The 23,978-nt window shown below is 43.5% G+C and overlaps 1 protein-coding gene and 1 long non-coding RNA gene across 2 annotated transcripts in view; one reads left to right on the forward strand and one right to left on the reverse strand.

The window, feature by feature from the left end:
* The window catches only part of LOC311525627, a 258,037-nt gene extending 249,450 nt beyond the window's left edge, over window positions 1-8,587 (reverse strand). Inside the window, exons 1-2 of the long non-coding RNA XR_014712830.1 lie at window positions 8,479-8,587; window positions 6,407-6,573 (exon numbers count right to left, since the gene is read on the reverse strand). This is a non-coding gene — a long non-coding RNA (uncharacterized lncRNA). The remainder of the gene's footprint in view (window positions 1-6,406; window positions 6,574-8,478) is intronic.
* Window positions 8,588-9,172: 585 nt separating this feature from the next.
* The window catches only part of CLINT1 (clathrin interactor 1), an 80,981-nt gene continuing 66,175 nt past the window's right edge, over window positions 9,173-23,978 (forward strand). Inside the window, exon 1 of the mRNA XM_084637714.1 lies at window positions 9,173-9,414. Coding sequence (XP_084493840.1) covers window positions 9,374-9,414 — 41 coding nt within the window. The 5' untranslated portion in view covers window positions 9,173-9,373. The remainder of the gene's footprint in view (window positions 9,415-23,978) is intronic.

The raw sequence follows: 23,978 nt of genomic DNA on the forward strand, positions 1-23,978 counted from the left end.
CCCAGCCTCAAGTCTGGTACGTGCTTCTGGTTCAACCCTGTGTTGTAACATGTTGTTGCTACTAGTTCTTCATCTCTGGCCAGTGTCACTGGAGTAGAAGAACTCAAAGAGTTGACTGATAACCAGGAAAAACCTGTCTGATGGCTGAAGGTTACAAAAAGCAGGCAGCAGCCTCTTCCTTGTTTCACCTCCTTCGTGGACTGAATAGCTAAACACCAGGAAGAGCTGCTGTGGAGAGACAGCAATGCATGTAAGAACTTTCAGCAAGTGCTGTATTGCAGCAACAGGCCCAACAAGCATCCAGCTTCTGGATAACCAGAATATATCAGAGCCGAGGATGTATGTGAGAGAGTAAAGAATCTGTAGGTGAGCTGCAGAAGTAAAGAAGGAATATACTCACATATGGCTGTTCTGAAGGCTCAACATTATATATTAAAGACCACATTTTCAGAGACAGGCACCTACATGTATTCCATGCAGTATGCACAGCCAGGGACAAACAGGTATTTGTGGGCACAAAATAGGTAGCGGTGACACATACCAATAGCTGTTTTCCCCCGTGTACATGTTTTACCGGTGCAACATAGGCACTTATCTTTGAAAATCTGGCCTGAAAGCCTCAAGGAAAGTAGCAGAGTAGTGCACAAAGTTTCTTTTTACTGGCTTGTAGGAAAAGCTCAAAACATTCAGCATCTGCCATTAGCTGGCAACCCCAGCACTTCCACTTTTTCTTCTTAACTGAAAACACTGAGCACACTGGTGATTGCCGACATGGGGAAAGAAAACAGAGCTAAGACTGCATGCAGAATAAGGTTAATGGCCAATAGTTCCTCCCTGTGGGGGACTTTCATGAACAAACTACAGGTGTTTTGGCAGCAGGGGAAGTTGTCTGAGCGGCAGGGCTGCTAGCCCCACTTCTGAGATGTTATCCTGCCCACCCGATACTTTCATCCAGCACTCACACGTTTCCTGTCTCCTGCCAACACAATAAGGGGGCAGGTAGGGCTTAGGCCCTACAGCGATCTAAGGGTAAGAGCTACCATTTCTACTTCTCAGAACACTTCGAGGCACTGGGGCTTGCCAACAGGAACGTCCTATGAAGATGAACCACAGACAGTTCCTCAAACTGGAAGTGCTAGAGGTAAAGGAAAGCATTTTCCCCTGTTCCAAGGGTACTACAGGAGAAAGGACAATATTGAAGGGGGATATGGATAGGGTGGCATTGATCTCTCCCAGATCTCTCCTCGACCCATTCTCCCCTCTCCACTCTTTCCAAATGGAGCATTCACTCCCTATATCCCCCATAACTGCCTGTTCCACTATCCTGCAGACCGCTGTGAAACTCACCTCTCTGTCTCTAGCTCCACAGGGCTCTACACTGAGCCCAGCTAGTGAGTCAAGGAGGCTGACAGGTAGTGCTGGAAACAGGCAGTAGCTGGAGAGCTGTCACCCACATTTGGCGGAGACAGAAAATATTATGGCGGATAAAATGTTACCTAGAAAATCTGCAGCTTGTGATGCAGTGCACATATGATCAACTTGTGTGTGTGTGAGAGAGAGAAGTTCAGGGTTTATAGGGTCTGTGGTTGTTTAGAGGGATCTAGAAAAAAAGTGAGACATATCAAATTCCAAAGTAACTAATTCTTAAAACAAATGTCTTTTAGAAAATTCAGTGGGGCTCAGAAGAGTTCATGTGTAAAATCTGGAGGCTAGATTAAATCACCAGTGGGTTAAAAACAACGATTTCATTCCTACTTTAAATGAAAAGCTTGTCTCAACATTAGTTGTGCAGTCGCTATTGCCTAGTCATACTACGTTTTTCTTGACATTCCTCCTAACATTTTCTTACTTTTAAATCCTCCACTAACTTGAACACGCCTGTGGTATGTGCTAATACAGGTGAGATTAGCAAGAGTGTTAATCTCCCTACGTCCTGGAGAAGCTAGATTGCCCGAGCTCTGGTATTCATTGTTATCCCGCTCTGCCTGTGTCTGAAACTTCCCCTCTCTATTCACCATCTCTCTCTGAAGTGTGTTGTGATAGTTTACATTATTTCTTCTTTATGTAGTGCTAATGAAAACTGTTGTACTCATCCTCTTGGAGACCAAAGTCCTCTGTTTATCCACAGAACATGGTAGCACAGAGCAAGCACAGGTATCACACAGCAAGCTTCCACACCCAGCTTGCCACTTGGGCATTACAGCACATACTTAACCTGTGGAACTCACTGTTACAAGATGTCATTGACAATGATAAAGGTAAGTACCTGACAATGGGTATCTTCAATGGGTGCAGCTGAATTGGTGCTGAGTACAGCTTAACTGCAAGCGTTGCCAAAAACAAGCTGTGTTAAGGACCATTCCAGAAATTGTGGCTACAAATGCACAGATCCTGGTCCTACTTTAGGAGTTAAAACCTTCTGGTCATTTCTAAATCAGCCTAGATTTGAACCAGCAGTCAAGATAGTCTGCATCCTATCACCAATCTTAAGCTATCAGGTCCCATTTGGGATATTGAAATGGATGTTGCATAAAATTGTATTGCCATATTCACTTAGATGCTATGATGATGGGGGCCATATAAGCACCTAGACAGATGGACAGACAGACAGATACACAGAAAGACTTCAGAAAGTGGAAACGCTGAATACAGGTATAACTATATCATCACATTTTTGCTACCACACCTGTTTCTGTTCATAGATCCATTCAAGAACAACTATGCTTTAAGAGTTTCATTCTTCAAGTCATTACTTGAGCATTAGGTTGCAACAGATTTTTCACGTGCTGTCTGGTCTGCTTTGTGGGGACAATTAAAATAAAAGGCTGATGTACAGAGATGTATGTGGGGCATAGTTGAGGCAAATGTTCATTTACATTTTCTGCAATTTTCTTGAATGAAATACAGTACCATAGCTTGAAAAAGGAACATCCAATTGACCTCAAGCTTTCTAAAGAAAAATTCTCCTCTGGCATAAGACTAAGCATGCCAAAATATCATATGATTAGATAACTCGATAGATCTTGATCAATTCTTGATCTAGTCCTATGTGGAGCACAGGATCTGGTCCAAGAGGTGAATATAGCTAGACTGCTTGGTAATAGTGACCATAATATAACTAAATTTAATATCCCTGTGGCAGGAAAAACACCACAGCAGCCCAACACTGTAGCATTTAATTTCAGAAAGGGGAATGACACAAAAATGAGGAGGTTAATTAAACAGAAATTAAAGGGTACAGTGCCAAAAGTGAAATCTCTGCAAGCTGCGTGGAAACTTTTTAAAGACACCATAATAGAGGCTCAACTTGAATGTATACCCCAAATTAAAAAACATAGTAAGAGAACGAAAAAAAGAGCCGCCATGGCAAAACAACAAAGCAAAAGAAGCAGTGAGAGGCAAAAAGGCATCCTTTAAAAAGTAGATGTTAAATCCTAGTGAGGAAAATAGAAAGGAGCACAAACACCGACAAATGAAGTGTAAAAATACAATTAGGAAGGCCAAAAAAGAATTTGAGGAACAGTTAGCCAAAGACTCAAAAAGTAATAGCAATTTTTTTTTAAGTACATCAGAAGAAGGAAGCCTGTTAAACAACCAGTGGGGCCACTGGATGATCGAGGTGCTAAAGGAGCAATCAAGGATGATAAGGGTGTATGGGGTAGATGGGTAGATAGATAGATAGATAGATAGAAGGGGCGTAAGGGGGTGGATAGATAGATGGAAGAGGCGTAAGGGGATGGATAGATAGATGGAAGGGGTGTAAGGGGATAGATAGATAGATAGATAGATAGATAGATAGATAGATAGATAGATAGATAGATAGATAGATAGAAGGGGTATAAGGGGATAGATAGATAGATAGATAGATAGATAGAAGGGGTATAAGGGGATAGATAGATAGATAGATAGATAGATAGATAGATAGATAGATAGATAGATAGATAGATAGATAGAAGGGGTATAAGGGGATGGATAGATAGATAGATAGATAGATAGATAGAAGGGGTATAAGGGGATGGATAGATAGATAGATAGATAGATAGATAGATAGATAGATAGATAGATAGATAGACGGGGTATAAGGGGATAGATAGATAGATAGATAGATAGATAGACGGGGTATAAGGGGATAGATAGATAGATAGATAGATAGATAGATAGATAGATAGATAGATAGAAGGGGTGTAAGGGGGTGGATGGATAGATAGATAGATAGATAGATACATAGGGTGTAAGGGGATGGATAGATAGATAGAAGTGGTGTAAGGGGATAGATAGATAGATAGATAGATAGATAGATAGATAGATAGATAGATAGAAGGGGTATAAGGGGATAGATAGATAGATAGATAGATAGATAGATAGATAGATAGATAGATAGATAGAAGGGGTATAAGGGGATAGATAGATAGATAGATAGATAGATAGATAGATAGATAGATAGATAGATAGATAGATAGATAGAAGGGGTATAAGGGGATAGATAGATAGATAGATAGATAGATAGATAGATAGATAGATAGATAGATAGATAGAAGGGGTATAAGGGGATAGATAGATAGATAGATAGATAGATAGATAGATAGATAGATAGATAGATAGAAGGGGTATAAGGGGATGGATAGATAGATAGATAGATAGATAGATAGATAGATAGATAGATAGATAGAAGGGGTATAAGGGGATGGATAGATAGATAGATAGATAGATAGATAGATAGATAGATAGATAGATAGATAGATAGATAGACGGGGTATAAGGGGATAGATAGATAGATAGATAGATAGATAGATAGATAGATAGATAGATAGATAGATAGATAGAAGGGGTATAAGGGGATAGATAGATAGATAGATAGATAGATAGATAGATAGATAGATAGATAGATAGATAGAAGGGGTGTAAGGGGGTGGATGGATAGATAGATAGATAGATAGATACATAGGGTGTAAGGGGATGGATAGATAGATAGAAGTGGTGTAAGGGGATAGATAGATAGATAGATAGATAGATAGATAGATAGATAGATAGATAGAAGGGGTGTAAGGGGATGGATAGATAGATAGATTAGATAGATAGATAGGGTGTAAGGGGATAGATAGACAGATAGATAGATAGATTAGATAGATAGATAGGGTGTAAGGGGACAGATAGACAGATAGATAGATAGAAGGGGTGTAAGGGGATGGATAGATAGATAGATAGATAGAAGGGGTGTAAGGGGATGGATAGATAGATAGATAGAAGGGGTGTAAGGGGATGGATGGATGGATAGATAGATAGATAGAAGGGGTGTAAGGGGATAGATAGATAGATAGATAGATAGATAGATAGATAGATAGATAGATAGATAGATAGATAGATAGATAGATAGATAGGGTGTAAGGGGACAGATAGATAGATAGATAGATAGAAGGGGTGTAAGGGGATGGATAGATAGATAGATAGATAGAAGGGGTGTAAGGGGATGGATAGATAGATAGATAGAAGGGGTGTAAGGGGATGGATGGATGGATAGATAGATAGATAGAAGGGGTGTAAGGGGATAGATAGATAGATAGATAGATAGATAGATAGATAGATAGATAGATAGAAGGGGTGTAAGGGGATGGATAGATAGATAGATAGAAGGGGTGTAAGGGGATGGATGGATGGATAGATAGATAGATAGAAGGGGTGTAAGGGGATAGATAGATAGATAGATAGATAGATAGATAGATAGATAGATAGATAGATAGATAGATAGATAGATAGATAGATATCAAAACTGAGTTTAGAATGGGAACTTCCTGATAATCTTATCTATGGAATCACTGCCCTGGCCCCATAGTTGTCATTGTATCGCAAGGGAGTTGTTATGATAACTGCTCAATACCCTTGCACAGACAAGTAATATCTGAAGATAAATCTTGCAACACTTTGTTGACAAGTAATTTCAGCAAGTTAATATTCTCTTGGGGCAGCTTTAATGTATGATTCCTCCTTCTTTAGTTTCCTTTAATTGATTTGCTCTTTTGTGAGTAACAGATACAAGGCTTCTGCATGTACCAGACGCAGATGAACTTGTACTAGCTCCAAATGTGCACGTGCTTCGCCTTGCCATTCCCTTTCCTTTCGGTCTTGCTCTTCTGACCCCTTTCTGAAATGTCAATCTGTCCTGCTACAAACTCAACGTGGTAACCACCAATGCCCCATTTTAACTCCCAAACCCCTCTCCTTTACTCCTTCTCCATTGTCAGTGATTCCACTCCCTTTCCTGTTCCACAATCTATGTATCATTTTCATCTTCTCTTTCCTCCTCCTCACTTTGCTGCTATTGCTGAATCTTGCCAATTATTCCTCTACATAGCCAGCATCTGCCCATTCTCAAGCTAAGCTACTGGTGCAAGCTCTGATCATTTCTCACCTTGATTACTGCAACCTCCTCCTTTTCAATCTCCGTGCTTCTTGCCTCACTCATCTAATATAAAATGCAGCCAGGAAAATCCTCTTCCCTGCCCACTACGATGACTGCCTCCGTCTGCTTTGCACATCCTTTGTTCTCACCTTACTCATCCAGATAAAAGATGGAACCTAGGAACAGAGAGCTAGGTCAACCCAGATGATCTCAACCACCTGGGAGAAGTTGCTAATGTGTCTCAGGAATACATTATGTTTAATAATGAAGAGAGAAGAGAATTATAGAAAACCTGCTGTATAAGCAGATTTGTATCTAAATGGAATCTTTCTAAAAATGTGCCATGACATGTCATTGACCTTTTAATGCAGCCGTTTAAAAATTCACAAGTCCTTTGGAAATTATATTATGATTCCCCTACCCAGCCACCTGTTCTTTTTGTCAGGGGAGAGAGTAAAGGCCAGTCAGACAAGCAGCCCCTGGGCTCAGGACAGTTGAGGGGTTGATGTTTAGTTGTTACCAATGGGAACAACTGACTAGAAAAGCCATAGCAAGTAGACAGAACCATGGCTCCCACCCAGTTCCACACAGGACATGTATAGTGCATCCCCTAAAGGTGCGTGACAGATGGCTTTCCCCACCCCGGTGCAATTAGAGAGCTCTGGGAAGTAGCCTGCCTTTCTCGTGCTTCCTGATATTGCCTCTAGGATGACGAAGCACTGCATCTTCTCCAATATACATGTCACAAACTAGTCTTAACTGTGTAGTGGTCCCTATTTCCGAATGCTGGTCAAGTATTCGGTGGACTATTTTGCACACATGTCTCAATACCTAAGCAATGCCTTGAGGGCAGGGATGCTATTAAATAATTTGTAAAGTGGAAGGCATAGTCATGGTGATGTATAAATCATAAACAAAAAAGAAATCACGATGACAGAATTTTATTCTTAACTCTGGATTCCTATTTTCTTTTAATCTAAGTAAAATAATCATTATTAAAGAAAATGTTTCTACCTAGTTCCACATGTATTCTGTAAGGAAAAAATGGCCAAAGGAGGTAATGTGATACCTCTTATTGGACCATTATATATATATATATAATGCATAAGCCTGGAGGCTAAAAACATATTTTAATCAGAAGTTATTCTTATATAATTGTTTTGTGGTTTAAATAGTTATCTGCATAGACCTGTGTCCTTGTCATTTCTTGCATGGCCCTAAAACCAGAAATTAATCTGTGTTGGTGTTTCAAGAGAATCTATTAAATACACATAAGTAGGATGAAAGGCAAAGGCCATGTTGTAACTAGAGCATGAGAGGGGGCGGCAGACTACCTGGTTACTCATCTGATGTATAACAATGGTTTGTGGTGTGACCGTAAGCAAACATTTTCAAAAGGGCCTACTAATTTGGAGTTCCTCAGTATATTTCAGTTCCTATCTTAATACACCTACAACTTGATTTTCAAAGATACTGAGCACCCGCAATGCCAAATGAAAGTTAATGAGTGGTAATAAACTGTTATAAACATTTTAAGTTTGACTGCTGTGGTAATTAATCAGAACAACTGTACACTAACCAATTGTCCCTACTGCAAACACTCAGACCATAATATTGAAGCAAAATATTTATTTTCTCATGACATTCCTCCAAAAATGCTCTCTTGCGTCAGTGTATTTCCTTGTTATTCAAAACTGTGTCTCCATTTTATTTTGTCCCCATTTATTCACTTCCAAATGTTGGTGGATATTCAGTAAAATAGGGTACTTTGTTTTCCTTCCTGCCCTTAAAACTTCTTGTGCAGTTAAACGAGCCATCAAATAGTGCAGGTAGACAGCCTATGGAACCTCATGATCTTGTCATCTCTACCCCAGCTTTACAATCACTTGTTACAACTTGACTTAAATTAGATTGCAGGCACTTTGGGGGCAGGGACAATGTTCATTTATGTGTGTTGAGCCCCCAGGATAATGGGGCTTGACTCTTGTCATCTTTACCCACCCTTCCAACTGTGTATATATATATATATATAAATTGTATAGCTGCTTTCCCCTCTAAACCAGGTTGTCGTTGTTGTTTACCTGCATGGTCTTCTTTGATTGAGGGGTTTTTTTTTTTTTGAGCATCTCGCAAAGCCGCTCTTACATGATTTCCACGTATCCTTCACATTTTTCTGATTCAATTCTTCCTCCCAGCTGATTTGGCTCCTAAAAGTTTTTTGGCTTTGTGAAGCTTGCATTAAATAGTTATTGTCGGACACCCCTCCCTCCCCCAATTTCCCACAACTGTGAAAAATTAAATAGATTAAAAAAAAAGTTGAAAAATACTTCGATATTATCTGTGAGAATCGTTTTTTAAAACAAATGAAAAAACCGAACTGCGCCAAGGCTGACGAAAGAGGAGCGGGCGGCTGTCTCGCCCAGCGGGGAGGGAGGCGGGACACCCCAGCCTGAGGACTCCGGGGCACTGGGGAGAGAGGCTGTGCTCCGAGGAAGGGGTGCCCCGACGCTGCAGTCCGTCTGCAGACGTGCCATAAATCCCAACGGCAGCCCGTGGAAGGAAGCGATACCCCCGAAGAAGACAGGCTACCCTTCCCAGACCACCTTGCGAGGAACTCCCACAGTCCTTCCGATTACCCCACGAGGACTACAACTCCCAGCAAGCTTAGCGGGGCAAAAGAGCAATCCCTCCCCCAGCATGCCTTGCGAGGGATAAGGCCGAGAGCGGCTACCGCCGCTCCCCGCCTGGGAGCGGACTACAAGTCCCAGCAGGCCTTGCGGGCATGCGGTAGCGGCTTCCGGAGGCTGGGCCGCGCCGCGCCGCGTCCGTGGGTGCCGTTGAGCTGTGGGGTGAGGAGGCGGCGAGCCGAGGCGGGTCTGGCCTGGCGGTGCCTCGGCGGCGGGGGCCCAGGGAGCGGCGAGCGGGGCTCCGGGCGGCGGAGCAGGGGACGTAGGCCGGGGAGCGCTCTGCGCCGCCATGCTCAATATGTGGAAAGTCCGGGAGCTGGTGGACAAGGCGTGAGTATTATGGGGTGTCGGGGTCTGGGCCTGCGGCCTCGCGCTTACTCCCCCCCCCCCTTCTTGCCCTCCGACGTGGCCGCTGCCCCGCCCCCTGTGGAGCTGGCGGGCGCCTCCCCCCCGTGCCAAGCTGTCTCCTCGTGCTGCCCTCACGGCCCCTTCAGCTGACTTCCCCGTTATGGTTTCTGACCCCATACCCTGTGACTACCCCTTCTACCTCCCTATCCCCCGTGTGCCCCGTCATGGCTGCTGCCCCCTCACAGCCTCATCTGCCCCCGCCCCCCCGTGTGTGTCCCGTCATGGCTGCTGCCCCCTCACAGCCTCATCTGCCCCTGCCCCCCCCCCCGTGTGTCCCGTCATGGCTGCTGCCCCCTCACAGCCTCATCTGCCCCCCCCCGTGTGTGTCCCGTCATGGCTGCTGCCCCCTCACAGCCTCGTCTGCCCCTGCCCCCCCCCCCGTGTGTCCCGTCATGGCTGCTGCCCCCTCACAGCCTCGTCTGCCCCTGCCCCCCCCCCCCTGTGTGTCCCGTCATGGCTGCTGCCCCCTCACAGCCTCGTCTGCCCCTGCCCCCCCCCGTGTGTCCCGTCATGGCTGCTGCCCCCTCACAGCCTCATCTGCCCCCACCCCCCCGTGTGTCCCGTCATGGCTGCTGCCCCCTCACAGCCTCATCTGCCCCCCCCGTGTGTGTCCCGTCATGGCTGCTGCCCCCTCACAGCCTCGTCTGCCCCTGCCCCCCCCCGTGTGTCCCGTCATGGCTGCTGCCCCCTCACAGCCTCGTCTGCCCCTGCCCCCCCCCGTGTGTCCCGTCATGGCTGCTGCCCCCTCACAGCCTCATCTGCCCCTGCCCCCCCCCCCCGTGTGTCCCGTCATGGCTGCTGCCCCCTCACAGCCTCATCTGCCCCCCCCCCCCGTGTGTGTCCCGTCATGGCTGCTGCCCCCTCACAGCCTCATCTGCCCCCGCCCCCCCCCCCGTGTGTGTCCCGTCATGGCTGCTGCCCCCTCACAGCCTCATCTGCCCCCACCCCCCCGTGTGTCCCATCATGGCTGCTGCCCCCTCACAGCCTCATCTGCCCCCCCCGTGTGTGTCCCGTCATGGCTGCTGCCCCCTCACAGCCTCGTCTGCCCCTGCCCCCCCCCCGTGTGTCCCGTCATGGCTGCTGCCCCCTCACAGCCTCGTCTGCCCCCCCCCCGTGTGTCCCGTCATGGCTGCTGCCCCCTCACAGCCTCATCTGCCCCCCCCGTGTGTGTCCCGTCATGGCTGCTGCCCCCTCACAGCCTCATCTGCCCCTGCCCCCCCACCCCCCCGTGTGTCCCGTCATGGCTGCTGCCCCCTCACAGCCTCATCTGCCCCCGCCCCCCCACCCCCCCGTGTGTCCCGTCATGGCTGCTGTCCCCTCACAGCCTCATCTGCCCCCGCCCCCCCCCCCCCGTGTGTGTCCCGTCATGGCTGCTGTCCCCTCACAGCCTCATCTGCCCCCGCCCCCCCCCCCCCCGTGTGTGTCCCGTCATGGCTGCTGCCCCCTCACAGCCTCATCTGCCCCCGCCCCCCCCCCCGTGTGTGTCCCGTCATGGCTGCTGCCCCCTCACAGCCTCGTCTGCCCCCACCCCCCCGTGTGTGTCCCGTCATGGCTGCTGCCCCCTCACAGCCTCATCTGCCCCTCCCCCCCGTGTGTGTCCCGTCATGGCTGCTGCTCCTCTCTCAGCCTTCCCTTCCACCCCATCCCATCATGGCTGATGCCCCTCTGACAACCTCAATGCCTCTCTCTCCTTTAGCTGATCTGTCTCCCTCCCTCCCATTATGAATGCTGATTTGCCCCCACATCATGGCTGCTGCCCCTCTTATCCACCTCTCTTCTAGATGATCTGCCCTCTGTCATGGCTAACTGCTAGTCTTCCCCGCTCCCAAGTTCACTGTCTTTGCAGCTGACCCTTGCTTATTTGGCCCCTGTCATGGGCTCCAGGCCTCTCAGGTGGGAGAGGAAGTGATACACTTAAAAATGACCTGTACTGGAAGAAATCCCCAGAATACTTGCAAAGGTTCATTTCCTCTTCTCTCAAGTTTTCTGCCACTCCCTCCCTCCCCCCCGAATTCACATACTGCACCTTATTGCTACTGTGGCTATAACTGACTCACAGCCTTTAGGCCAGAGCTGGAGTGGGTGGGGAAAAGGCAATCCAGGAAATAACACTCCTTTTGTGAGGACCTTAAAAAACCCCAGATAGTTTAGGGCAAGTCTACACTACAAAATGAAGCTGGTTTAAGTTACATCAACAGACAGCCACCACAGTAGTTAAATTGGTTTTGCACATCCACACTATGCTCCTTGTATCATGTCCTCACAAGGAGTGCTTGCAGTGATTTAACTGTCAGTATGGGGCATTGTGGGATGGCTTCTGAAAGGCAGCAACAGTCAATGTAAGCAATGCAGTGTCTACACTGATGCTGTGTCGACCTGATTACATCGACCTAAGTGCTACTTCTCTTCTGGAGGTGGAATTATTAAGTCAATGTAGTGGGCGAGTTACATTGGTGGGAGCTACATTTTCATGTAGATGCTTACAGAATTAGGTTGATGTAAGGTGCCTTAGGGCAACCTAATATGTAGACTCAGCTATTTGCATAGTTACGTACTGCACATGAGAAATTCTATCACTAGCCTGGCTGCCTTGGTTACTATCATCATGACCATCACCTTTGTCTCATTTTGAAGAATGTAGCAGGACATGAGTTATCACTTAGTGTGTTTCTCTGCCATTCCTTATTTGTTGTGGTGGAGAAAAGACTGAGAATTTCACCCAAAATTTGTCTGTATCAGAGAATGCAGTTTTTATTTAATGGTAAACTTTTTGCAACTTTGCATGAGCTATCAGCTTCAGTACAGGAGTAACTGGATGAAATGCTATAGCCTGCACTATTCAGGTGGTTAGACTACATGATCTAATAGTCACTTCTGACCTTAAAATTTAAGAATCTGTCTTTCAAAACATGACACTATTTGTTTAATCTTCAGTTACTCTAGTTTGTCTGAACAGTTTTTAACCAGCCTGCTTTAGAAACAACCAGCTGAAGAGGAACAGCGGTTTCTTATTGACACTGGTTAAGTATTCATTTTGCTTCCTGGTGCACCCTGACCCAGTACACAACTGAGTCTTTTCTAGGACAGGAAACAAAGTTGACATTTAAAATATGCAGAGTGTAAGACTTTTTCTCAGGAAGTTGTTTACCTTTTCTCTGCTGAGTCTCCTTTTTATGACAGCAATTGATTCTTGTCAATGGCGGACACTAGTTTTAATAGATAGAAAAAGTGGTATGTCAGGTTTTGTTGGCCTTCAGTTTCTAGTATTCCTGTGCTGATCTTGAATTCCAGATTTTAAAAAGACATTGTCAGGGATTAGTTTTTGTTGCATAGGTTTTGTTATAAACAAATATACATACACACTTATTTTACTTTCCTAAACATTAATATAGAAGGAAGCTGAGATATTCAGTGAAAGAGCTAGGAATAGAACTCAGTCTCCTTATTCATGTCTAATGCCATATCCACTGGCTTTGACCATTATAGTAGCTTCTTCACTCTGTTTATTATTAAAAATCAGTCATTCAAAAAATCCTCTATTTCTGCAGTGTCGAATTTTAACAAGAGTAACACTTTCTCCCTTTGAAGAGGGAGAATGGGATTTAAATAAGGAAGTGGCTTGAAATGTGTGCAAGTAACTTGAAAACACAGTTCTGAAAACTTTAATATGAAGTCTTTTGCTTATTTTATCTCCTAGACCTTGGTTCCACATAAAGCTGATTTTGGCCTTCTTACTATTGTAACTTACTGATCTGTTATATAAATTCATACAAAAAGTTTGTTAGAAATATCTTGATAACAAAAGAAGACTTCCATTCAATCATTTATTTCTATTCTTTGTTTGTGATCCACACCACAATGACCTATGTCCTTCACTTTGTCTTTTGCTGGCTTAGAGCTCTGTTTGATCAGTCATCTCAGATGTCAAATTGGAGAACCACTTCTAGACTTTCTAGGCTCTCGTTCTCTAAAAAAGACATTGTGGAGTCAGTAATCATTTGTTGTTAAGTTACTACTATTACTACTTATTTTTTTATTATTTTGTTATTAACATCTGCGTGTGCTAGATGAAATTCCAGAAGAGGTATAAAACACATTCCCTGCCCTGGAGAGTTTATAATCTGAAAATAGACTGGGCATGACAAGAGATGACAGAATAGTTCTTTAGATTATGAAAAGTGCAAATAAAGATCCAAGTTTATAATTAACGTTTTTAAGGTATTTACTTTGTATGCTTCCCTCAGTTTAGATAGAAACTGAGTTGTCTAGTTTTACTTTTTGATTTACCTGCACTAGCATCACTTTGCAGTAGTACCTGGATGTCCAAAACGGGGTTAACTTCCCATTGTGTGAGGCACTGTTCATACATATAACAAAAATGTGGTCCTGTCCTCAAAGAGCTCCCATTCCAAGGCACTGATCCTGCAATATTTTAATGTGGGTAGACCCTTGTGCCCACACAGAACCCCATTCACTTGGCTCCATGTTGGTCCAGGGACCCATGCATAGCAAATTGCAGGTTGGGACCCAGGCAGTGGTGGTTGCAAACCAAACACTAAAGAGGAATATTTAAATCCCCCAAAAAAGAAGTTATCTTGATTACTTCAATTTCATGAAAGTATTTCTATTTTAACTGAAGTTTTGTGAGATTTTTGTTTAATAAAGTTGTGATTTTTTATTTTAACTACCTGATCGTATCCCTTTAAGTTTTGGGAAGACACTATTCCAGTTTCCACTGTGTGACCTGAGTATTTTTAGCTATCAATATAACCTTTTAATAGTCTTCACACTTTTTTCTTGTTAAATTTATAGGTTTACTGAGTAGTGGTAAATGAACAATAATTTCATGCCATGTCTTTACTGGCCGGTTGAAAATAGTTTGGGGCCTAAACCAAGTGGTTAATGTAGTTCTGTTGCTATATATGGAGGGGATTTTGCACCTTTAATTTTATCCCGGCTGTCTCTAATTACCACATTTTTCACAGAGATGTTCAGAAGTATTTTAAAACATAGGCTACTAAATATCACAGTCTGTACAAGTATTCCTCAAATGTGTCATATTAGTATGAGGAACTACCTGTCTGCATAGCTTATTACTGCTTGCAGGCTTCTGACTTGAATTTTCTCATCTTTTTTGGAATAAATTGCTATTTTTGAGTCGTTGTTAACTTGTAAGTAAATTAACATTGGAAAAGATGAAACCTTTTGATTCTGTGAGCTTGTGTCATTTGGAAGTTAGTTTTATTTTTTAAAAAACTAATATTTGAAACAAAACAATAAACTCTTTGACTGCAGCCCTACTGCATTGAGCTGTCATCTTGTTCACTGTCCTACCACCAAACAGGGTTGATTCTGGTCTGCAGAGCTCTCTTCTTCCTGCCGAAGAAAAATCTAGGGTATTGCATGATGTGATCTTGGTGATTCAGGTGGCACCCTCCCCTCTGAGTCATTGCTGAACCAGTGCCCTGGCAGAATGTTATGAAGTGCTGTGCCGTCAGAAACTTAGGTTAAGGTCTACTTCAGTAGTGCTTTGCCAGTATAGCTGTGCTGTTATACTGGCCAATCCTAGTGTAGAGGCAGCTGATACCAGCAAATCTGTGCTTTTGTTGGTCTTGTTTATTTAAGCCCAGCCCCTACAACTAAAATCACCTATGCCATCAAAAGCACAATTTTGTTGGCATAATTGTCTACAGTAGGTTTTTTTGCCAGCATAGCTATTTCAGTCAAGTCACACCTCATCACATGACAAGAGTTTGTAGTGGGAACCTGGCCTTAGTCTCTTGGGTGAAACATACATTTTAGGCCTTGATGTTAGCCAATTTTAACTATGGGGACTGAATATTTTGTAAATATTATGTATCTTGAAATTTCCTTTTTTCAGTTTTGTTGTGTGCAATGCTTCATATTCTATAAAAGGTTTTTCCAGAGAAGCTTGTAAAGGAAAGTTTAAAACAAGACACAGTCCAAAAAAAACCCCTGTCATTCAACTAACTGTAGCTCACGAAAGCTCATGCTCAAATAAATGTTTTAGTCTCTAAGGTGCCACAAGTCCTCCTTTTCTTTTTGCGGATACAGACTAACACAGCTGCTACTGTAAAACACAAACTAGAGGTCACCAAGTGAAATTAATAGGCAGCAGATTTAAAACAAACAGAAAGTATTTCTTCATGCAACGCAGAGTCAACCTGTGGAACTCTTTGCCAGAGGATGTTGTGAAACCAAGACTATAACAGAGTTCAAAAAAGAACTAGATAAATTCATGGAGGATAAATCCATCAATGGCCATTAGCCAGGATGGGCAGGGATGGTGTCCCTAGCCTCTGTTTGCGAGAAGCTGGGAATGGGCAACATGGGATGGATCACTTGATTCCCTGTTCTGTTCATTCACTCTGGGGCACCTGGCATTGGCCACTGTCGGTAGACAGGATACTGGGCTAGATGGACCTTTGGTCTGACCCAGTATGGTTATGTTCTTAAGATCCCTTGGTGTACTTTTCAAAGGAATGGAAATGTTAGCTCTAGTATCCTTGCCAAATTCTAATTTAGGTAGTTGTACATATGTTTCGACTTCCCAAATCCCTCTTCTGCTTTCAGTTGGATACAGTATTCTTAATTTACTGTCCTGAATGAACTGTTTGCATATTGTTGCTTTGCCCTGTTTAAACAACAAATGTGTTCTTCCCCTGAAGTGGCTGCATTTAAAGTAGTTTGGATACGATTCCTATGTGTTTGTGTTTCTATAGTTTGCAAAACAGTTTGGGATCCTGTGGGGGGAATAAAAGCTGATGCATAAATATAACATGTCATTGTAACTTTGTGTGTTGTCTAAGAAGCTCCCATCACAGGCTTTTAGAGCACATTGATAACTTGTTCCCTCCATCCTACTTAACCTTGGACCTACTGTGACAAGCAACAATCAGATCTCAATCTGTTGACTTTATAGCCAGGGGTTTCACTTTCTGCAGCATTTCATTATTTTACTGCTCTGAGCTTCTGTTATCTCCTGAATGCCCATGGCTTTTGGAGTGAGAAATGAATTGATAATAGTACAAAATGTTAGACAATCTGATTTTATCAATTTAAAAATTAACATTCTCCTATAAGGAGAAAGTAATCGTGAAATAAGAGGTTTGGAAGATCTAAAACCAGGAATGGCCTAGACAAAGTAGGTGTCACACTGAAAAATATGAATGTAATGAGCACAGGATGATCCAAATGTTTTCAGACTGTTTTCATTTGGATTACAGTTTAGATGTATGAGTTAGTGGTACAGAGGATTGGTAGCTAGAAGATTGGTCACTACTCTGCTCATGTTTTGGAGATACTTGGATATAGGGGTTAATTAAAAGGGTGAGGGAGATCTTGAATTCTAAATTCCCTGCCCTTATATAGTTCCCCTCCCCCCCCCCCCCCCCCGGTAGATGGGTTCTGATCCCATAGTTACATAATCAGTCTTGGAGGACATCATAGAATTGCTTTGGAGCTTTGATAGTTGAAACTTGACCATACCCCTCCCCAGGGTGAAAGTGTCACCTACACAACACTTCAACATGCCTCCTCGCTGTTGGCTATAGAGGTAAATGCATATATATAGCTCTACTCCCACGTGACAGTGTATAGTTCCATATCACTGTAGGCCCTACTTCAAGTGGGATATTTATGGAAACATATTTCTCTATTACTGTCCTGCCAAATATATGCATTTAGGTAACTTCTGTGTTTTGATATGCAGAGCAAGTGTGTATGTCCCTGTTTAGAATGGGTAGTAACGTCTGCACTAGTATTAAGTGCTCAGCTCTGTAGAGTGAGACAATGGTAATGAACGCTAGTACTCTGGAGTTCCTGGCACCTAGTCGCATGTGCTTGTATATCTGCCCGTGTTAAGTCTGCACCATGTTTAGTGATTAAATAGTATTGCTTATCAGTAGTTTACCCTACAGTTATATGGCTTATATTTCACTTTCAACTCCCTGTTGCTTATATTTTTTTGCTGATGTGTGACCAAGATGTAAGTAGGGCCTTACCATTACCCCACTGTGTGATTTAAGTCACCTCATTTAACTACTTTCAGCAGGTTTTTCCTTATGCCTGTAATTGTTGAGCTTGTTAACAGGCAGTTTTCTTTTTGGTTTATGGATTTGTCCACCCAGAGTATTCAGCCCTTCCATGACTGAGTTATTGCTCATTGGCTTAGTAATAGCAGGTATTATGGTAAATGGTCTGTCACATGATATATCCAACTGAAGGGTAAATAACTGTCTAATACTTATCTACAGCTGTCTGACCTTCCTGTAAACTCCCCTCTAGCTCCAGGGTCATTTCATTTTACCTTATATTTAAGATTTATTTTGTTCTGCATAAGTATGATCTCTAGAGCAAGGAGCATATTGATCACTGTATGTAAGGGATAGTTAACCCTCACTGCATGAGTTATCCTCCCATTGCTGCTTTATGAAACCTCCTGGTGATAACTGCTTTAACAGTGAGCGTTTTGTATCCTTATTACAAGCAAGGTGATTGTTACTGTCTCCATCCTTAAATGTACTTTTCTTCTCTGCTCTTCAGTCCTTCTGAGAGAGAGAAGGAATGTAGTGTTGGGATTGAGAAGAAAGATCATTCTGAAGCTATATGATACATACAAGCACAGAGTGTAACTGTGTTTGCTGAGCACGGCTGTCACAGGCAGCATCTTTCCCAGAGCCTTTGTTTCTTGTAGGGCTGAATGAACAGCTTAATAACAAAGAGAACAGTTCCAGCTTAATTTCAAGTAGTCACTCTACCTACTCGTCTACCTTTCTAAATGAATCCCTCTAGTTACTAGTGCATGTCATTTAATATTGTACTATAAATTACTCATTTTTGAAAGAACACACATTCTGCACCTCTGTGCCCATGCGCTGTTTTTGTGGCAAAGCTTTTTTTCTCTATCCAAAATGTACCAGTAAATTATCGCCCAGAAAATAAGAGGTAGATGAAAGAAAGTGAAGCAATATTTTTAATGCAAGATAAGTGGGTGTAGTCATATACACACAAATATATACATGTATTATACAAAATAGGTTTGAGTGCAGAACACTTGGTTTACATGAATACCCAAAAAACTGAGTAAATCGTGGTAATCATTAAAACATTAATTATTTTTTCCCCTCTACAATGAAGCTGTATTTCACCCTTTTGGTGTGGTTCTGTGTTGCTAAATTACTCTGATTCCTCAGTTTCCAGGGATCAGTGAAATCTTTCCTCTGCCAACTTGGAAAGGAAATAAAACCATATGCTTCTGGGCAAAGGCCTACAACCTCTGCTGGGGTAAGGAAGAATCATGTCTGCTGGCAAGTTATTCCATAATTGCCTATTACAGGGTTTCTTAAACCTTCTATTTGAAGCCTCTGCCTGTCATATGGGGTATTGGACTTGGATGGACCGCAATTGGATCCAGTATGGCAATTTCTATGGTTTAAGATCTTGAAATACCTGACCTTCAATATTAATGAAATCTTATGGTTCATGCAGACAAGTGAAGGTAGCTCTAATTGCCTGGTATTTATAAGGATGGTTAGGATGGCTTGAAGAAATTACTTTCCAAAATGTGCCCCTTTGTCCCTTAACATACTACCTTGTGTGCATTCGTAGGCATTGTACCACTGATGATTTGTAACCTCTTGTACTAAGACCTGCCATACGTAATTGCATTTAATGGGTAACGGCATTCTGTGGTGTTAGAATGTTCAGCCAGTGGAGTGATCTAATTGGGCACATAATTTTAAATTTAAAAAGGCAGTTGTGATCAGGAAGACTTTAGGAAGCTTGTGTGTCATAACTCATCCACTCAAGCTTTATTCCTGTGATGGCTTGATCTTAGAGCTCCTTAATTATTATTTATTTGTATTTCTATCGTTCCTCAGAGCCTAGTTATAGAACAGGACCCAATTTGGTTGAAACTCTTACCCTTGTATGGAGTGTAAAAATACAACACTTAGAACCAATAGAAGCACTGTATGTACTGTATGCTAATCTTAGTTCGAGTGCCTGATCTAAGCATCTTTAGAGTGCTCTTCAGACATGAGCTAACTTTGACATCGCTCAAGTAGCTAAGCCTTGCTTTCATTTTATGGCAAAGGGAAGTCAGGCGGAGGTGAAGTGCCTTGCCCAGCACTACACAGTGTGAGAGCAGTAGAACCAGGATTAAAACTCAGATGTGCTTTGCTCCCAGTGCTGTGCTATTTCCTCCAGATATGCTGCCTACCACAGTGCGTTATAAATAGTGTGTTGTACACATGCTTTCTTCCCAAAAGCCTAATTTCTTTCCATTGTATACATTTCTAATCAGGATTGCTCCTTTCCAAGTAATCTATACATAAACATCGCAGCTGTAACTAAATCATTTGAATTCCAAAGGAAGAATCCTGCACTCAGATGCTGTGTATGCACCCTCTAATTTCAGCTTCTAACTAAACTATGCAGCACCTGCTTTTTGTCTTTATTTTTTTTCCCATGTGTGACAGCATAGACTGCCATGATCTGTTTCAGTGGAAACCTTAAAGTGAGGATCCATTGGTGCCTGGCTTTCTCTTCCCCTTGGGTGAACAGTGAGCACATTTACAGAGTTTAGAGGTAGAGCTGGCTGATGGCCATTTCTCTTCCTCATTTTCTGGAAGCAACATAATAATGAGGCAGATGCAAAAAATTATGAATCCCTCTGAATTGCTCCTAACTGGAATAGCTTTGCTTCGTTGTAAGATTGGCTTTATGGCAACGTTAGGAAAGAGAAGAGATCCTCTTGGCCTCTGAGGTGAGTAAATTGTGTGTACCCTGATAGGTGAGTGGGATATCGGATTTAGTGATGGATCCATGTCAGAACTCAGTAATAAAAACAAGAGATTTCCTTGATTGTAGGGAATGGTGCTTTCCCACCCCCACAAATCGGGAGTGTGAGCCTGCTTTTGTTTTCTCAGTCCGTCTTTAAATAAAAAGAATACTTGAATGGCTGAAAGACCATTAAGAGAGGAGTGCTCAGCTGTAAATTAGTGGTGACTGAAAGCATAATGATAGTGCTGTCCCTTTTCCATGCCAAAAAATATCAATGTGCATTTCTGTTTTCACGTGCCACTTTAAAACGCAGCCTTTGTATGCTTGAGATTTAAATCTTTCTACTTACTTTAATTAGTTTTGATTGTTCTCCTGTTTCAAAATTGGAAAATGGTTTACAAAATAGAAAAACAGAATAAAAATACTTGATTAGCTCTAACTTCCAGTGTGTAAAGTGACAATTTGAAAATAGAGATGTTTTCGAGAGAGAGAGAGCTTCTACTTTTTTCTGAGCAACCGTGTTAAAGGCATCTGATCAATCACTTTTACTAAAAAACAAACAACCCCTTTCCTCCAAAACCTCATAACTTGTTGAACAAAGTAATATAAAATCCAGTTACAAATAATGAAGACATAAATAGCAGATCACCATTTTTCCCTCGATGCACATACATAACTCTAATTGTTCGTGACAGTTATGTACATGTATCAGTGGGAGAAAAGAACCTGCACTTCAACTATGGACTGCTAGAGAAACCAGTAGTATATAGCGAGCGTCTTGAACTCAAACTACTTTTTCGAGTAGTGTCCCTATGGGTGCTCTACTTCAGGTGCACATTGCACCTCTTGAGCCCTTGATTGGAGAGTTCGAGCTAGCAGCGTCCATATGATGACCTTCACATGTGCCCTGTACTTCCTCATGGCAGACCCTGAGGCTATATAGAGGTGTGTGACAAAGCTGCCCTCAGTTTCTTCTCTACCGCGTTGGTCTGAGAGGGAACCCTACCACACCCACCTAGAGCATACTCGGCCTTCTGTTTTTTCTTGCAGTTAGGTAGTTGTAAGGAAGGGCTCGTCTTCACTACTGTGAAGATCGATGCTGCTGCAGTTGATGTAGGTGGTGTCAATTTAGGTGGTGTCAATTTAGTTGGTCTAGTGAAGACTCGCTCAATCAACAGCAGAGTGCTCTCCGGTCGACTCCAGTACTCCACCTCCCTGAGAAGAGTAAGGTAAGTCGACCAGTGAGCGTCTCCCGTCAATGCAGTGCAGCAAATATACTGGGGTAAGTTATTGATGTAGCTGGAGTAGCATAACTTAGGTTGACTTACCCTGGTAATGAAGACAAGTCCTTAGTGTTCAGTATAGTGGGTTTTTTGGTTTTTTGTTTTTTAGGATTTCCCCCCCTCTAATCCCTCCAAGAGAATTGTCTTCTCCTGGCAGGACATGCCTGGCTTGCCAGAGTTCAAACACTGCCTCTCTTCTCGGGAGGCTCTATGGGTAAGCAACAGGTACGCCAAGTGTGTCCATTGCCTGGGGGCTTCCCATGTCTCCCAGAAGTAATTCTGTTTGGCTCTTATGTCCAGAGCAAGGAAGAACAGTGAGATAAAGCTCAAACTGCTAGCCATGGAATACACCTTTCAAGCCATGGAATACACCCCAAGCCAGGTCAGGAGCCTGCCGCCCCTCTCCCCCCCCATACATCTGTCCCCGGATAGATCCAGTGCCCCATCAATCTCAGGGCATGGTTCCTCTGAGAAAGGAAAGTCTATGAAACCCACTGGGAAGACTCCCAGAAAGAGGACTGTGGACTCTCACTCTAAGGAGCCTGCTCCAAAAAAGACCACATCACTGGTAAGGTCCTCTGTCTCTGAAGGTAGCATTGAGTCTGAGGACTCTTCCTCTAGTACAGCAGGCCTGTGGAGCCCTGCAGCTCCAAGGAGAGGATGCATGGCTCCAATAGGGCACCAATGCTCTCCACCAGTAAGGAGAACAAACACAGAGAACCGTTGAGTTCGGCCTGAAGCATCAGCCATTGGTGCTGACACACGCCTCAATCCAGCCATCAATATTGATGCAGGCAGCTCAGCTGCGAGTTCCTGTGCAAGTGGTACCATCGGTACTGAGCAAGCAATGGCATCTAATATCTACAATGCCTGTACTATGCCCATCGTCCTCAATGCTGTTGGGAATTCCTATACTTGAGGTACCTCTCAGTGTTGGAAGAACCAGAGTCCTGTTGACAGGTACTGAATGTCTCTCGTTACAGAGGCCTCTGTCACTGAGCAGCCATCCCATGGCCCAGGGTTCTCCTCCATCCTCAATTGCTTCCTGACCTCCCCCATTGGAAGATGTGTAAGAAGATGATTCCCAGTAGGTCTCCTTGGTTCCAGGGAGGGTTCTCCTATGTAACGCTTTAGGAATTTGCTTTTAGCCAGCCACAGGGAGGAGCTTGCAGGTGACCAAGGATGGTAGAACCAGCTTTGCATGCAGCTCCGCATCTTTGCAGACCCATAATGGCTGTATTGGGACCTGTGGGCTACCTGTCGGCACCAATTTAAGAGACATGTGTCATCCCCCAGGGAGACCAAGGTTTCACATCCTCCTCCCCACCCATCCCCCCACAACAGGTGGAAACTTTCAAAGAACAGGAAGCTAGGGCAGAAGAAGTTGTCACCCTTGACACTCCTATTTCATCATCACCGGATGAGACTGTTATGCCTCCACCACCTTCCATGGCTGATGACTTCAGGCAGTTTCAGGACCTCATTAGAAGGGTAGCAGATACTCTGCAGATCCTGCTGGAGGAGGTCAAGGATCTTCAAAACAAGCAGCTGGATACCTTGCAGTTGGCAACACCCTCCAGAGTGAATCTACCTGTTAATGAGGCACTCCTAGACCTGACTAAGATGGTATGGCAAATGCCTGCCATTATTCCGCAATGTGCATACTAATGTGTTCAGCTCTCTCATTGGTCTACCTCTATCTTTCTTGCAGCATGTCTCTCATCTTACTGACATCGCAGTCGTCTGTATTCACAGGAAACCGATAAAGGTAGACGGAGGAGATGTATATTTTGAGTTGTGTGAGGGCTTTAACTTCCCAGCTCGACTTGGAATAAATGGATATTGTTTAGCTAAAGTCCTTCACACTTGAGAATGTGCTCCTTAGACAGAGATGGTAGTGCATCTGGGATTACAAAGGTCACTCACATAAAGAAGTCCAACAGTTTCTTTAAAGACTAATTTTATTTCTCCCTGTTCATACCCTGTTTCTGAAGAGTAGAGCCAAACTATTGAGTATCTTTTTAGAGAGAATGTCAGTTTGGAATTTTGCCTCAGTGTCCTCAGTTGGGACCGTACTAAGCTTAAAGAAAGCAATCCAAATAACTAGGTTTCAATTAATCTAGTTTCAACTGATTAAGTAACATATTTTGATATTTCCCAGACTGGGTAATCACTTTGGGTATGACTGTGCTGCAACTGGGAGGTGTGATTCCCAGTCCAGATACTCTCATTAGCTCAGCTTGAGCTAACATGCAAAAAATCACCTTGTGGATGTTGCACCATAGGCTAGCCACCTGAACTCAGACCAAGGGGTTGGGGAAGCTTGGACTCAGGTGGCTAGCCCAAACGGCCATCAGTGTCAGCTAGGAATCGCTTCCCAGTGTAGACATAACCTTT

This window comes from Lepidochelys olivacea (genome assembly GCF_965140295.1).
Source record: "Lepidochelys olivacea isolate rLepOli2 genome assembly, chromosome: 8".
NCBI lineage: Eukaryota > Metazoa > Chordata > Testudines > Cheloniidae > Lepidochelys > Lepidochelys olivacea.